At 37.6% G+C, this 17,715-nt stretch overlaps 1 protein-coding gene across 8 annotated transcripts in view; it reads right to left on the reverse strand.

Moving 5' to 3' along the window:
* Positions 1-16,316, reverse strand: part of UNC79 (unc-79 homolog, NALCN channel complex subunit) — a 261,771-nt gene extending 245,455 nt beyond the window's left edge. For all 8 annotated transcript variants that reach the window (XM_082451152.1, XM_082451149.1, XM_082451150.1 and 5 more), the window contains exon 1: positions 16,238-16,316. In XM_082451152.1, the coding sequence (XP_082307278.1) occupies positions 16,238-16,259 (22 nt within the window). In that variant the 5' untranslated portion in view covers positions 16,260-16,316. The remainder of the gene's footprint in view (positions 1-16,237) is intronic.
* Between the last annotated feature and the right edge of the window lie 1,399 nt (positions 16,317-17,715).

Here is a 17,715-nt window from a genome sequence, read left to right on the forward strand (position 1 = left end):
TCCCACATGCCGCGGGGCAACTAAGCCCACGGGCCTCAACTAGAGAGCCCGTGTACCACAAACTACAGAGCCCACGTGCTCTGGAGCCCACACGCCACAACTACTGAGAAGCCCGTGCACCACAGTTACAGAGAAGCCCACGGGCTGCAATAAAGATCCTGAGTGCCGCAACTAAGACCTGACCCAGCCAAAAATAAAATAAGATAAATAAATATTTTTTTAAAAAAAGAAATAAAAGACAGACAGCAACAGATTCTACAGATATAAAAAAGGGTAATAAAGGATTATTACAAACAACTTTAAGACAGTATATTGACAACTGGACAAATTTGTCAAATGGTCAAAATAGACAAATTCCTTGAAAGACACAAATAACAAAACTAAGAATAAATTAAAGCAACAACAACAAAAAAAAACTTGAAGAGTTCTATATCAATTAGATAAATTCAATTTAAAATTTAAAACCTTTGTTAAAAAGGAAAGAAAAAACCTTCAGGCCCTGATGGCTTCAAAGGTCAATTTTATCAAAAATTTAAGGGAAAATGAATATCAGCTCTATACAAACTCTTTCAGAAAATGTAGAAAAAAGGAACATTTCCTAACTCATGAGGTCAATTTTACCCTGATCCAAAAACCAGACAAAAATATTACAAGAAAATAAAACTGCAGACCAACATCTCTCAAGAGCATAGACACAAAAATCCTTAACAAAATATTAGCAAATATGGAGTTTCTTGGTGGTCTAGTGGTTAGAATTTGGTGCTTTCACTGCCGTGGCCCAGGTTCAATCCCTGACCGGGGAACTGAGATACCACAAGCCATGCTGCGCAGCCAAAAAGAAAAAAAATTAGCAAATAGAACCCAACAAAATTTTAAAAGGATATACATTATGACCAAATGTGGTTTATTTCAGGAATGCAAGGTTGTTCGATATTGTGAAAGGCTCAAAGCTTTCTACCTAAGACCAAGAACAAGGCCAGGATATCCACTCATACCACTTTTAATTAACACTGTCCTGGAGGTCCTAACCAGTGCTATAAGACAATGAAAAGAAATAAAAGGCATAAAGATTTGAAAGGTAGATGTAAAACAATCTTTATTCACAGATGACATGATGATGGGGTGTGTTGAAAACCTTAAATAATCCCCAAAAAGGCTACTAAACTAATAAGTGAACATTGCAGGGGTGCAGAATATAAGATCAACATACAAAAATCAATCGTATTTCTCTAAACTAACACCAAATAATTAGAAAATGAAATTTGAAAAACAACTACATTCACAAAAATACTTAGGAATAAATTTAATGAATGACGTGACAACTATAAGACATTACGAAGGGGAATTAAACAAGACCTAAATAAGTATACATATATATCATTCCAAGGATTGGAAGACTCTATGTTGTTAAGATACTAATCCTGCCCAAATTGATCCATAGACCAAAATTCAAATAAGCTTCTTTTGAAAAAAATGACAGGTTGATTTCAAAATTTATATAAGAAAACAGAGAACCGAAAACAGCTAAAATAATTTTGAAAAATAAGAGCAAAGTTAGAGGACTTACACTACTCGATTTCAAGGCTTACTATAAATTTACAAAATAAAGACAGTATGTCACTGGCATAAGGATAGACATATAGATGGATAAACAGAATTGAGTCCAGAGATAGACCCACACACACACGGTCAATCGATTTTCAACAAAGGTACCAAAGTAATTCAATGGAGACAAGACAGCTTTTATAAGAAATGGTGTTGGGACAACTGGATATTATACATGGAAATAATGAACGTCAAGCCTCACCTCATACCATACATAAAAAGTGACCCAAAAATGTTCATTGACCTAAATATTAGAGATAAAACTATTATATTTCTAGAAGTAAACACTGGTAAAAATCTTTATGTCCTTGAGTTCGGCAAAGATTTCTTAAACAGGAGACCAAAACACAAATGATAAAAGAAAAAATTAATAAAATGGATTTCATGGTTTAAAAGTTTCACTTCTCAAAAGTCATAGTTAAGAAAACACAAAGGTAAGCCACAGAGCAAAAGCGAAATTTTTCAGAACAAAGGCCTTCTACTCAGAATATGTAAAGAACTCTTACAACTCGATAAGAAGACAACCAAAAAAAAGCTAATAAAAATGGACAAAACATTGGAACAAACATTTCCCAAAAGATATACATATGGCCAATAAGCACATGAAAATATGTTCAACACTGCTAGTCCTCAGAGAAATGCTAATCAAAACCACAATGAAATACAGCTACACACACACTAGAATGACTAAGGTTAAAAAGACTGTCAATACCAAGTGTTGGTGAGGATGGGAGATGGAGCAGCTATATTGCTGGTGGAAATGCAAAACGTTACAGCCACTTTGTAAAACAATATGGCAATACCTTATAACACTAAATACCATATTGTCAAGCAATTCCATTCCTTGGCATTCACCCTAGAGAAATAAAAACATATGTCCCCATGAAAATATGTATGCAGATATTTTAGCAGCATTATTCATAATGGCCAAAAACTAGAAACAACCCAAATAATATATACAAACCATGGAACACTACAGAGCAATAAAAAGAAACAAAATATTAATATATGCAACAACATGAACGAATCTCAAAAACATTATGCTAAATAAAAGTAGTCAATTAGAAAGACTATGTACTGAATGATTCCATTTATATGAAATTCTAGAAAAGGCAAACTATAGTGATGGAAAGCAGATCAATGTCTGCCTGGGGCTGGGGGTACAGGAAGGAGATCAAGAGCAAAGGGGCACAAGGAATCTTCTTAAGGTAAGAGAACTGTTTCATATACTGGTTAAGGTGGTGGTTACACGATTCTATCTGCTTTGCAAAAGTCATTAAACTGTGCTTTGAAAATGGGTGAATTTTATTATATGTAACTATTTCCACAATAAACAAAAAGAGGACAAAGCTACATGCATTCCAATATGTAGGTATTTGGGCATGTCTACACTAGAAGACAGAATGATGTAGTCAGATGCTTGTACTTACTTACAATGAATAAGTTTGGATTTATGAGAAATAAGGTAATATTCAACTGAATAGTGTCAATTTTATTTATATTTGACATTTCAAGTTAAGAGCTAAATAAATGTATATACATGTGGAATCACCATGAATAGGCTAGCTCATATAAAGACTAATAAAGATATACTGCACAGGTAACTCTTTTAAAAACACAAAAGAGGGGGCTTCCCTGGTGGTGCAGTGGTTAAGAATCTGCCTGCCAATTCAGGGGACACAGGTTTGAGCCCTGGTCCGGGAAGATCCCACATGCCGCAGAGCAACTAAGCCCGTGTGTCACAACTACTGAGCCTGCGCTCTAGAGCCTGCAAGCCACAACTACTGAAGCCCACATGCCTAGAGCCCGTGCTCTGCAACAAGAGAAGCCCCCGCAATGAGAAGCCCGCACACTGCAACGAAGAGTAGCCCCTGCTCACCGCAACTAGAGAAAGCCCGCACACAACAACAACAAAGACCCAACTCAGCCAAAAATTAATTAATTAATTAATTAATTAATTAATTTTTTTTAAAAAACTCAAAAGAAATACAGAAAGAGATTTTAAAAACATTCAATAGAAAGTGATCCATACAGAAGATAAGCAAAAAAGACCCAACATACATATGATAGGGATCTCAAAGAAGAATGTCAAACAATAGACCAAAATAAATATTAAATTATATTCTATAATTTCAGAACATTTTCCTAAAATTAAAAAAAAATCTTGAATTTATACATTGAAAGGATACACCACAATCACTTCAGCATGACCAACACTGAATCCTATTACAGTGAAAATTACTTCAAAAAGAAAATAAAACATCATTTGGGCAACTAGGCAAAAAGGCTAAGACACTAATAAGGGAAAGAAAACAAGATTGTCCCCTGACTTTTCAACCAATTCCTAATACCCAAAGAACATGGTGTAACAAATTTAAGACACTCAAGGAAGGGGAATATGAATCAAGGATTTTACATGTACCCAAACTGGCCTCCAAGTAAAAAGCTGCAAACAAACTATTATAAACTTGCCAAAACTCAAGGTACATTGATCCTGTGAGCCCTTCCAAAAGAATCTCTCAGAAAAGAACACTCAGACAACCAAAAAGACTGAGAGAGACAGTGATATAAGAATCATTGGTGAGCACTAAATATAAATATTCCTATAGAACAAAGATAACCCATGGTCATAAAAGAGAGAATATAGCAGACAAGTATAATTATCAAAAATTGGGGTCGGGAGAATAAGGAGTGCATATGGATATGACTGTCCATTAAACATTAACTGGAAATAATAGGATATTACTTTAGATCAGATACTGGGATAGAAGGAGCAAGGGAGAAGAGGTTACAAGCTAATTTCAATATTTTTCAACGTAGGGAACTAGTAAGTCCAAAAAAAAAAAAAGTGGACTAATGGTATTATATAGAGGTATTAGTATAAAGTTAACCAACAGAACGAACAAGCAGGTAAAAGCAACTGCATAATGAAAAAACGTAGATACAAAAGACAAAAAAAAAAAAGTATGATAGAACTGAGGGCAAACATATTAATCATATCAATAGATGTAAATGGGCTTAACTCACCTACTGAAAGAAAAGGATTTTCAGATTGGCTAATAAATCAAAATTCAACACTATGCAGAATACAAGAGACACACCTAAAACAAAGAGATTCAAAAGAGTTAAAAATAAAAGGATGGAGAAAGACATATCAGGCAAACACAAAAAGAAAACAGGAGTCTTAATCTTGATACTGACAAGGTGGAATTGAGACCAAAAAGCATTGCCATATATTAAAAAGGCCACTTCATAATGCTTAAGGCTACAATTCACAATGAGGATATTACAGTTATTAATATTTATGAACCCAATAACAAAGCAATAACTTTAATTAAGCTGAAACCTACAGGAGATGCAACTAGAAATAGACAAAAACACACTAACAATAGGAGATTTAACATACCTCTCAAAATCCAAGATCAAGCAGACTAAAAATTAATAAGGGTATAGAAGACCAAAACAACATAAATCAGGTGGATCTTTTAGATCTATATCAAACTTTGAATACCAATAATAGAGATTACAATTTCTTTTCAAGTACACGTGGAACATTCATAAAAACTGACCTAATCTTACGCCACAGAGAAAAGCTCAATAATTTCCAAAGAATAGAAATAATGCAAATATCATCCTCAGACTATAATGCAGTAAAACTCAAAATCAATAACAAAATAAAAAGATGTCAACTAGACTTGTGGTGATCTTTTGCAATATACACAAATATTGAATTATGTGCACACCTTAAACTAATGTTATATTTTAATTATACCTCAACTTAAAAAGAAATGAAAACGCACACACAAAATAACAAAATAAACAAAAATGCCCTTCCAAGTGGAAATTTACAAGCACACGTTTAAACAACACTTGAGTCAAAGGCAAAATACAAAATTAAATTGCAGAACTTTGTGAAAATAATAATAAAAACCTGACATTATCAGAATCTGTAGCCTACAGCTAAAGGAAGTGTCAAATAAAATATATTGCATGAAATGCCTGATCAAAAATATTAAAATAAATAAACACCCAACTCAAGAAGCTAGAAAATAAAACACCAAAGTTTCAAAAAACGATGTCTGGGACTTCCTGGTGGTCCAGTGGTTAAGACTCCAGGCTTCCACTGCAGGGAGCATGGGTTCGGTCCCTGGTCGGGGAAGTTCTTCATGCTGTGCAGTGCAGCCAAAAAAAAAAAGAAAAGACGTCTGGGGAAAAGGGAATTAATAATAAAAGTAGAAATTAATTTACAAACCAAAAAAAAACACAAACAAACAGTGGAATTAATAAATAAATCTAAAACTGGTTCCTTAGAAAAGAAATTAATAAAACAGACAAACCACTAACTAGATCAGGAAAAAAGGGGATAGGGATGGGGAGAGAAAACACAAGTATACAACATTAAATATATAACATTAGAAATGACAAGGAGAAAATAAACATCAAAATAGGGGAAATTTTAAATTTTCTAAAAGACTCTTCTGCATAATTCTATGCAAACAAATTTGAAAACTTAGATGAAATGAAAAAAAATTTAGAGAAATAAAACTTACCAAAATTGACCCCAGTAGAAACAGAAAGTCTAAATAGAACAAGGGTCATAGAGGAAATAAAGGAAGAAGTTAAAAATTTCCACTACAAAAAAGCAGCAGGCCAGATGATTTCACAGGGGAACCCTAACAAACTTTTTAAAGATCAGAAAACCTCAATATTACTTTAATTATTCCAGAGCATAGAAAAAGAAGGAAATCTTCCAAACTCATTTTATGTAGTCAGTATAACATTGTTCCCAGAACCTGACTAGAATTACTCCCCACCCCCCCAAAAAATGAACCAATCTAACTTGTGAATATCACTGCAAATATTATTAAATAAAACATAAAATCCAATCCAGCATATTAATAAAGTTAAGAAGTCATATGGTCTCCATAGATACAGAAAATAAACTTGACAAAATTCAACACCATTCAAGTTTTTTTTAACTCAATAAAAAAGAATTGATGGACACTTCCTTAGAATATTACCTCAGCCCCCCCCTAAATCTTACTTAATAGAGAAATACTAGACGCTTTGCTACTAAAATTCAAAACCACATAAGAATACGCTCTATGCTATATTTAACATTGCGTGGAAATATTTGCCAATGCAATTAGAAAAGAGAAGGTAATTAGAGATATAAGAATTGGATGGAAAAGAATAAAATTATTTTCTATTTGCAGATTATATAATTATATATCTTGAAAACCCAAAGAATAGATGGACAAGCAATTACAAAAAGAAAATAATTTGGTAAAGTAAGGTTACAAAATAGGCATACAAAAATCAATAGCCTTCGTGTATAAAAATAAAAATATAGAAGAAAAGACAAACCTCAATTATGATAGAAAAAAAAGAATTTCAAAAAACACTAAGCAGGGGCTTCCCTGGTGGCACAGTGGTTAAGAATCCACCTTCCAATGCAGGGACACGGGTTCGAGCCCTGGTCTCAGAAGATCCCACATGCCGCGGAGCAACTAAGCCCGTGTGCCACAACTACTGAGCCTGTGCTCCAGAGCCCACAAGCCACAACTCCTGAAGCCCGGCACCTAGAGCCCGTGCTCTGCAACAAGAGAAGCCACCGCAATGAGAAGCCCGTGCATCACAACGAAGGGTAGTCCCCGCTCACCGCCAACTAGGGAAAGCCCGCGCACAGCAACAAAGACCCAACGCAGCCAAAAATAAATAAATAAAATAACTAATAATAAAAATGTTTAAAACAAAAGAAACACTAAGCATAAGCTTAACAAGAAATTCTAAAAGCACCCCCTCTAAAAGCACCTTTTCGGAAAGGCACAGAAAGACTTGAAAATAATTGGAAAGACATACAATGTTCTTAGATAGTGAGATTCAACATCCTGAAGATGTCAGTTCTCCCTAAGTTATTTTATAAATTTAATGTGATACTCAAAAATACCATCAAGCTTTTTTCTGGACCTATGCAACTTGATTGTGAGATTAGTTTGGAAGAATGAAAAAGAATAGCCAGAAAAACCTGGAAAATAAGAAAAATGTTGAATGGGGGAGAGGGGATTCCAATACAACTCTCTACCAAAAAAAAAAAAAAATTTAGCCTACAGTTTAAAAAAAAAGGAGAGAGTGCAATAATGATCCTAAGGAGCAAGTATTGGCTGTCTGTGAATAAGTCATGCCAAGTTCACTTCTATTTCTTATTTCTTTGGGGGAATCTGGACAGAGTAACAAAGGAAAGCTAAAGATAGAGTATATACATCTCAGCAGAGTAGACTCAACTGTAAGCTCCTCTAGAGCCTGGTACAGAGCCTGACACACTGCAGACACCCAATAGATATTTGTTGAATAAGAGAACAGACAAGTTGATAAAATATGGATTGGGTAGTAGCACAAGAGGATGCATTTGCAGTTGGTGAAACTGTCTTATCTAAAATGTATTGATCAATGGCTCAAAAGCAACTTGAAACAAGCTATTTAATGGCACACCACATTCTTTTTTTACTTCTTTTCTCCTGATCAACATTTTTATTTTGAATATTTTATATAGGGATGCATATCATTTTGGTAGTTGATGCAAAACTAATGGAGAAATGTCTATTATGTTGAATGATAAAATCAGGCATAACAATGAGATGACACTAAAAAGATGAAATTAGTAGTTTGTAGTGAGTTGAATCATGTTCCCCAAAAAGTTATGTTCAAGTCCTAAACCCTGATACTCATAAATGTAACCTTATTTGGAAATAGGGCCTTTGTAGATGTAATCGGATTAAAATGAGGTCATACTGGATTAGGCGAGGCCTTAAATCCAATGACTGGGGTATTTATAAGAGAAAAGAGAGGGAGATTGGATACAGAGACACAGAGGAGACACAGGCCATGTGAAGACGGAGGCAGAGATTGGAGTGATACAGCACAAGCCGAGGAACACCAAGGGATACCAGCAACCGCCAGAAGGTAAGAGAGAGGCAAAGAAGGCCTGCAGAGGAAGCAAGGCCTTGCCAACACCTTTATTTTGGACTTTTAGCCTCCAGAATTGTGAGAGAATAAATTTCTCTTGTTTTAATCCACCCAGTTTGTGGTAATTTGTTACAGCAGCCCTAGGAAACTAACACAGGGTTAAACAAAGCTCTATTATCGTCCCACTGCACAGCTGGAGAATGAAGGAAAACAGGCTTAACAGGTATTCCTATGGAAAAGATCTGGCAGTTTCAGCAGACCAGAGGCTTGACATTATAATACAAAGAGCTAAAGGAATCTTTACATTTTGAAATATAGATTCCTGTACTCTGCACTAGTGAAGGTATATATAAGGTATTGAGTCCTTGTCAAGTGCCACATTTAAAGGACGACATAAGAAGGACCTGGAACGCATATTAAAATGTAATGTAGGGCTTCCCTGGTGGCACAGCGGTTAGGAATCCGCCTGCCAATGCAGGGGACACAGGTTCAAGCCCTGGTTCAGGAAGATTCCCCCATGCCACGGAACAACTAAGCCCGTGCGCCACAACTACTAAGCCTGCGCTCTAGAGCCCGTGGGCCACAACTACTGAGCCCATGTGCCACAACTACTGAAGCCCGTGCACCTAGAGCCTGTGCTCCACAATGAGAGAGGCCACTGCAATGAGAAGCCTGCGCACTGCAACGAGGAGTGGCCCCCGCTTGCTGCAACCAGAGAAAAGCCCGCGTGCAGCAACGAAGACCCAATGCAGCCAAAAATAAAATAAATAAAATTTTAAAAAAAATTTTAAATGTAATGTAAAAGTAAAGTGCCTCGAAATTAAGTCATGCTATCATCCAACATTAGTGAGCAGTTACTCTACGTATATGGTATATAGTCTAACATCTAGGAAGAGCTCACCCAACTCGCAAAGAGGTGGAGCTCTAACGTGGGTCAAAGGTGATAGTAAGGTATTTAAAGATAGGAAGTGTTTTAAAGAAGAGAATGATGAAAATGACACGATAGCCTCTGTATTTTAGATGGATCACTAAGGGGACTACGTGAGGATAGATTTGATGGGGACAAAAGCAGACACAGGGAGATAAATTAAAAGGCTGTTATAATAAAGAAATGATAAATTCCATAATTAGGATGGTGATGGTACGAATAAAGAGGACGTGAGGTACCTAAGGAATATTTAAGACAGAAAACCAGAGTTTTACATAATACAATAACACTTGACTCTCAAAAGTATTATGAGAATGAATTAAGCTAATATATGTCAAAGTGCTTAATACATAATAGGCACAAACAATAGATATCTAAACCCTCCTTTCTAGAGATCTTAAGATTCAAATACATATAATTCTGACATGTTTAATTGGTTATATGATTAGGAGTTATCTATTTTCACTTCTGAGGCAAGCTCATTTCTTCTTAAAATAGCATTTTATATATACATATATATATATATATATATATAAATGTATAGGTATATAAACACACATGTGCATATATATACATAAGTACCTATGTACACACACACATATCCTTTAAGTTTTGTTCTAGTGTCAGACCAAGCTTCTAAGACCAATGAATTTGAAATACACTCTGAAATGCTGAATATCCCTCCAATTTTAATCCCACATCAAATAGTAAATAAGACTCACACGATAAACTATATACTGTTTAGAAGCATTGTCCTTTCAAGAAATGTCCAGAAGGAGAGAAAAACAAGACAGAAATAGAACGTATGGGTTGAAAAAAGCTAAAAATTCTAAATGAAATGATTGAGCTTTCCACACTACAGGAAGCGAGCTTGTTGATAAGGGTACATTTTTGCTTAATGTAGTTTTTTTATGCAATAAACATTTCATTTCTAAGCCAATGTATGTGTTCGTTTATGCAGAGCTACCCATATCTTTTCAGAATATGAGAAACAAATGCATGTGAATTTCCAACATAATAATACTGCAAAATGAAAATCCCAATTTAAAGCCTATTTATTGGTTGAGTAATCAATACAGAAAATTTGCACAGGTATACTACCAAAGGATCCAAGTCAAGTTACAACATGAAGAGTCCCTGACTTCAGATGTATTGTCACTTTATCTCAAAAGAAAAAAGAAGAAGCTGGCTGCGTGCTAAGATTGTCTACCAATTAGGAATCGTGATTATTATGCTGAACATACTAAGAGAAAATTTTAACTAAGAGAAAGAACCAAAAATATAATGAACATTCAGGAAAAGTGTAAGTTGTTATATAAATACTATAAAATTTGATTTAGCAAATATGTTTTAAGTACTTTGGACAGCTATATTTTTATTTACCTGTAAATCCATTTGAAAAGCATGTGAACATTGTATATAGTACAGAACTTCACATTAATGAAAATATGAAATCTTCAGGTGAATGATATCCAAAACATAATTATGTAATCCTTCTTTATGAAAGACATTTACTTCACCTTCATTCATTTTCACTTATTCAAGAAACAGTTTTTGTGCAAACACTGCCCTAGACAATGATTTGCATGCTGAAGACACAGAGATGAACATAATACCGTCTACACACAAATTAGGGCAACTAACAAGAAGACTAATGATTGCAATACAGTGTGAGCACACGAGTAGGGCATACAGGGGAAGAGTGACAATCACGCAGGGCTTCCAAGCTAAATAATGAACAATAAGTAAGCATTAGGAAGGCAAAGAAAAGGGCCAAAAGAGAAAGAAAGCATATCAGGCAAAAAGAACATCGTGCACTGGAAGAACTGGAAAAAAATAGTCCAATGTAACTAGATCAAGGAGCTAGTGCAGGGATTTAGTTGGATGGGCAAGAACCATTAGGGCTTAAATAGTAATGGTAGAGAGTAGGAGAAGTTTAGGAACACTCCCAATTTTTTGACTTAGGTGAATGGGTGGATAGATCATGGAGCCATTCACCAAAATGAGTATTATAAAAAAGAAGTACAAGTTTGGGACAGAAGACAATGAGTTTGGGTTTGAGTTGCCTATAGGACGCTTCGATAGGCATAGAGGCCATAGTTCAAGAAACACGTTTAGACTAGAAAATTGAATTTGGGTGTCATCCACATAGAGGTGATAGTTAATACCACAAGAGTGAATGAGAGAAAGAGTCTGTGGGATTTTTTTTTAAAAAAAGAGAGAACTAATGACAGAATCCTGTTTTTAAAGATAGGGAGAAGAAAGGTAGCCCTAAGAAAAAATCTGAGTAGGAACGGCCAGCAAAGAAAGAAGAAAAGGAGAGTTTAAATAAGGAATAGAAAAGCTAGTGTCAAATCATGAAGAGAAATCAGAGCTAAAAACCTGGTGTTCTTTTTGCTACCACAAATATGGTTAATAGGTACACTCTAATTTTTACACATGTGAATAAAACTAGAGTTCCATCTATAAGAAGTCAGCAATGTTGTTGTGCAAAGATTTCTAAATGGCTACAGGTTGCAATGTTATTCAAAGGAGAAGTGCTTTTATATTTTAGTCACATTACCAAATAATGTACATAAAAATAAATAAAACTCCCTATTGATTTCTCTAAGTATGACCCTTAAATATGTAGGGGATAGGGGAAAGTTCAACTTCAAATCATACTGCTAATTAGCTATACTCTTAAAACTGTTTGTTTTGACGTAATCAAAAGATTTTTAGTTATTGAGATAAAGACATTGAGTAGGGTAAATACATTAAAAATGGCACACATTCACATTTCTATAATTAGCTATACTGAGTTTATACCCCAAATATCAGCAGGTTAATTTCCAAATTTGACAAACATTTTGATGGATATTTATATGAGTGATTTATGTTAACCAGATGCTACACTGTCATCATAATACAAAAGGTGATGGATAGGCAGTTCATGCCCTAGAAATGTTCTGTTTAGGTGATCAGCCAGTTCCGTGCTAGATATATCAAGTCAAGGAATTGCCATGCAGGGATCCACTCCCACCCAAATGGGTTAGGTTGATTGTTGTAGAAGAGACTTGGAGACAAGCAAAGGAGAAAAAAAATAGCCCAAGAGCCCATGTCCCATTTAAACAATGGCTACTTTTTTTTCTGCTCCACTCTGGGCTGGTGGGGGGTGGGGGGGACTAGATCCAAACTTTATAATTATCCTTATTTTAGCAGTAAGTACAAGGTTTTATACTTGATGATAATGATGATAATAATGAGCTAACTTATTTATTAACTCCTCATTATATGCCAGGATTCTGTGCTATGCACTTTTCATGGATCACCTCATTTAATCTTCACAACTATGACTATCCCCATTTTACAAACAATGCAGTTGAGGCTTAGAGAGGTAGAGTTAACTTGTCCAAGGGCACAGAGAATGCAAGAAGCAGAGCCAGGATTTAAACCCAAGCAGCAGTCTGATTCTAGAACCCTGACTCTTAACTTCTGCTGTTATCAAAAGCAAGCTTCTTTTGAAAGAGCACACCCAAAGTACCCCAGATTGGTCAATTTTAACTCTTAAAAGACAGGGAAAACTGGGGGGCGGGGGGTAGATTCCTCTTTCTCCTCTTTAGAATCCCAAATGAAAGAACTATAAATTCTTATTTTTATCATTCTATATCAGCTACATAAACATTTTCATAACAGTGAAATTTGACTTTAAGAAAAAGAAGCATTTCAAGGAAAAAGCCTGTAACTCTTGTGCAATCGCCTGAGAAACTGCTAGGAAGCTTTCACCTCCTGTTATGATGTTCTGCACAAAGCACAGGAAACTGACTGAACATATAAAACAAGCTCCAAAGTATATCTTAACTATACCTAGACTCTCTTTCATCATTATCACTTATTTTATTAAAGAAAATGCTACTACATAAAAATAAGATCATCTTTCACATAACTGGGATATGTTACATTTCAAAGGTTAAGTCACGTAATTTGTTTGGTTGAAATGCAATACTTCCTCTTGCTGGCTCAACCAAACTATGTCCACTTCCTGTACCAAAGAAGCCTGTACCTACATCAAGAGGTCTCAGGAAGAAGAGTAACAGAAATATCATTTTGACACTGCATTAAGCCTCCATCTCCCCCTTGGTCCTTAGGCAAACGGTACTATGCACACTCCTCCTGAATGCAGAAACGAAATGAAGTCTCTCGTTCTCTCATGTTCTGGTGGCCTTCACATCCAGTAGAAGAGAAAAATCTCACGGCCCTCCCTTCTCTTTCTCCTTCCTCCTAGCCGTACTCCTACAGAGTCCAAGGATCACAGATCTGCAACTTCACTTTATTATAAAAAGTATTCACCCTTCATAATCAGTAACCATGCAGCCTTTCATGTATGTGCTCTATTTTCGGGTATATAATGTGCACTGGAGTGTCAGCTCATCCATGTTAGTGCACGTCAGAGAGAGAGAGAAAAGAGATTCTTAACTTCCCTCCACCCTAGATAAAGATACCGAAAAACACCCAAAGCACCCTTATCATTTTCACAGCCTACTCCCGTGTTACCTCCTTTGCCCTCCAAAATGCTAACGGCTAAACAAAGAGAGCTGCTACTCCTACTCCTTACTTTACAGATGGAAACTCTGAGGCACAAAACTATTAAGTTAATTGCCCAGTTATTTGTGTCTCACAGTTAATCAGAAGGACATGAAAAACTCAAATCCATATGTCCTAGCTTCAAATATGGTATCTTTCCATCTACAGATAAAAAAACAAAACAAAACCTGTTTTACAAAAAATTCTAAACTACCTCCTAAACTACACACTATGTGCACTACACAACCAAGTCCACAGATAGATTTTTATCCATCTTGGCACTAACTGCCCAGGAAAGAGACAAGACAAAGCATCCAGTGCATCTCAATATATAACAAGGAAGAGGACAGTAATACTCACTAGCTTTAACCTGATATTTCTTACATAATACGTAACTGTAAAAGCAAATGACAGGTAGTGGTCTTTTTAACAACTGTACTAAAATAAAATCTTTAAGGGTGTGATATCCTCAAGTTCTGCACCGATTCCAACTATGTTACCATTACTCAAAACGTAATGCATAATTTTTTCAAAAGCCTCTGTAGAAGCCAAATTTATCTTTGAGGTTTAGATTTAACTAAAACAGGCCAAAAAATCACAAAAGAACTTCCTAATGATTTAGAAGAGATGGACTAATAAGTGGGAAATGATTGTCAATATCATAACTGTCATTTATTGAGTACTTGCTATATGCTGGACTCACTACTCAACATTTGATGTGTATTCTCTCACCTATAATCACAACCACCCCACTGGCATTATTACCCCAGGTCTACAGATGAGGAAATAAAGTTCATAGAAGTCAATTATTTTGCCCAAGGTCAAACAGTAAACGGCAGAACTAGGATTCAAACTCAGGTGTTCCAGATTCCAAAAAAAAAGAAAAAATTTATGTAGAGGTACAAGCACTGGATGGTAGGTGCTCATAAAGGATCTCTAATGAAGCATCAATCTGGGAATTCTATGAGTCTTCAGTTCATTTAATCTACCTGGTGAATAAGTGACATACTGCATTTTAACAAATTCAAGCTACTGTCCCAAAATAATGAGACTACTGTTTTTTGGTGTCTCACAAAATGGCTTTAATAGCTATTCCAAAGAAGAATTAAAAAGACTTTCAAGCAGTGACAACATAACCTTGTGCTGTTCTGAAAGAAACTAGAGTCAATTCGATGAATAGGTTTTGGTATACTTGTCAAAAATTCAAACTCATTGCTTAATAAAAACACCTTTTATTTACAGAAGTTTAAGTTCCTGAATCCTTCAAGTGCACTCAGGAAAAGCTTTCATGTTAATCAACCTACCAAGTACATACCAAAGGCCTACTAATGCGCACTGCAATACGAAAGGCTATAGGGAGCCTATTAGAAACTTCTTCTGTCCACAAGGAGTTAGCAGCTTGTTTCCAACCAAACACACAGCCAATCATTCCTGGGACAACTACAATCCTCCTGCTATTTTTTATAGTTTGTGTGAGCTGCCCTACAAAGGAAACCTCTCTGGAAAAATAATTAGATCATTTTTCCAGAACCCCTTTCACTTTCTTGCAAGCACTGACTCTGGCTTTAACCTCTGGTTGTGGTTAGTTTTAGCATTAGTGCTGGTGTTATTGAGCTGATTTTCCTCACACTGAATCCAGGATTCAGACTCCAGAATCCTCCCTCCCCCTTCTCTGCCTTCTAGCCTCTCCAACCCAAAGTGGAAACTGCAGACTCGAACTCCCCTATGGCTCCAGCACCGAGAACTGGGCATGCTCAGAAGGCCCGGCAGACTCGGGTGGCACTGACAGTTCCCCGCCCCTGATGTGCTGCTGCCCCCTTCCCCCACTCCAACAAGAGATACCGAAATATTTATCTGAAAGATACGAGGCCCCTTCTTCCCGAAAATGACCCCATTTTAATTTCGTTTCGTAGGGTCTTTCGGTCTTGCCAAACCCCGCCACCAGCCGAGGAAGCCCGCATAATTTTTCAGCACCAGGGACAGCGCCGCGTTCCCATTAGCGTCCGCCCTCCCCCCACCTTCTCTTCCCCCCCCCCACGCCCCACCCCCCCACCAACTTCAGCCCCCACCCCCGCACCAGCACGAGGCCAAGGTCTCCCAGCAGCTGCAAACGCTGCAGCTGCAATAGCTCCCAGCCGGAGGCCGGGCCGGAACGGCGGGCCGGCTGCTACTTACACTGCTCCGCTTTGGTGGACATGGTGCTGTCCAGATGCAAAGGCTTTGCCCCAAAATCTGTGTCGTGTGAGCTCCCTCGCTCCGCCAGCGATGTTGCGAGGAAAAGAGCGCATACCCCCCACCCCCACCCCCTCGCTTTCCCCCTCCCTTAGGCCCGTGTCGCTACCATTCGGACAAAACGCACATCAAATTGCAGAATTCGGTCCCGGAAGGTTAGGAAATCGCCCCCGGAGAAATGGGTGGGATTTAATAGGCGGCCAAAGGCTTCCTGTCCGTCCCCTCCTGGAGCTGCCCGCGTTGATGTGGGCGGGGAGACCGAAAGGAGGGAGCAAGCTGCGGCTCCTGGTGAAATGGGAGAATGGGCTCGACCGGGGGAGGAGGATTTCCATTCATAAGGCTCACGGAGGGGACGGGTGTTTCCCAGAGAAAAGCCTCTTAAAGTGCCGGAGTCCCCGACCATTTGGATCTCCCATTGGCGTTCTCCGGGCCTGTAAATCCTGTTCCGGGAGCAGCCTCGGTGTCTCAACGGGGTGACCGGAGAGGGACACAGGTGCGTCCCACTCCTGGTCTCAGCCTCCGTGCGGAAGGAGAGGGAGGCGGATCAGGGGCGGGCTGGAGAGAGCCGGGGCCGGAGGGCGGCGAGGACGCTCCTGAGGACCGCGAGGAAGGAAATGCAGAAGTAACCCTCAGCATGGCTTCCCGGCGTGCTGCGGTCCGTGCCCTCTGTCTCCCCTCTCTGATGGGCTCTCCTGCTGATGATCAGGATGGGAGGTCCCAATGCCAGGGGGCTGTGAGAAGACTTTGGAAGTCGAGTCTAGGGAAGGAGGAGATTTCCACGGATGGTGAAGCTGGAAGAGCCACAGAAAAGGAAAATGCAAGATTGGAAACAGGAGGAACCTAGGTGGGCTCCCATGCAGTCACCCAGGAGGGAGACAGGCACGTTAGGAAGCCCCTCTGCTGGGAAACCAAATGAAGCCAGTAGAAAAAGAAGGCAATGGAAACACACCTCAAGCATATTAATAGGAAAATACTTAAAGAATCAAGTAGTGGAAAGACATTCTGAGCCTGGACTTGGAGTCAGGAAGAATCAGATTCAAGACTCAGTTCTACCACTTATTCATTCTAGGACAATCCTAATCTCCCTAAGCCTCAATTTCTGTAAAATGGGAACAATAAAACCTGCCCTGTCACCTAAAGAGTTAGTGGGTGGATCAAATGATATAATGGATGTGAAAGTCCTTTAAAAATTCAAGTACTATGCAAGTGTCAACCATTATGACCATTCTTAATTCAAATAATTTAAATAGCAGGTGAAAGCTGAGGAGCAATGATCAAAGCAGGTTAATATAGCAAAAAGCTTTGGGAACAGAACTGAAAGAGGTGACCAATTATTTTTAATACTGATAACTGTGGTGACTAAATCAATGTTTTTCCACCTCAACAACAACAACAAAAATCCTTAGTTTAGGTAAAAGAAT

The sequence above is a fragment of the Balaenoptera physalus genome, assembly GCF_965194825.1.
Source record: "Balaenoptera physalus genome assembly, chromosome: 2".
Classification (NCBI taxonomy): domain Eukaryota; kingdom Metazoa; phylum Chordata; class Mammalia; order Artiodactyla; family Balaenopteridae; genus Balaenoptera; species Balaenoptera physalus.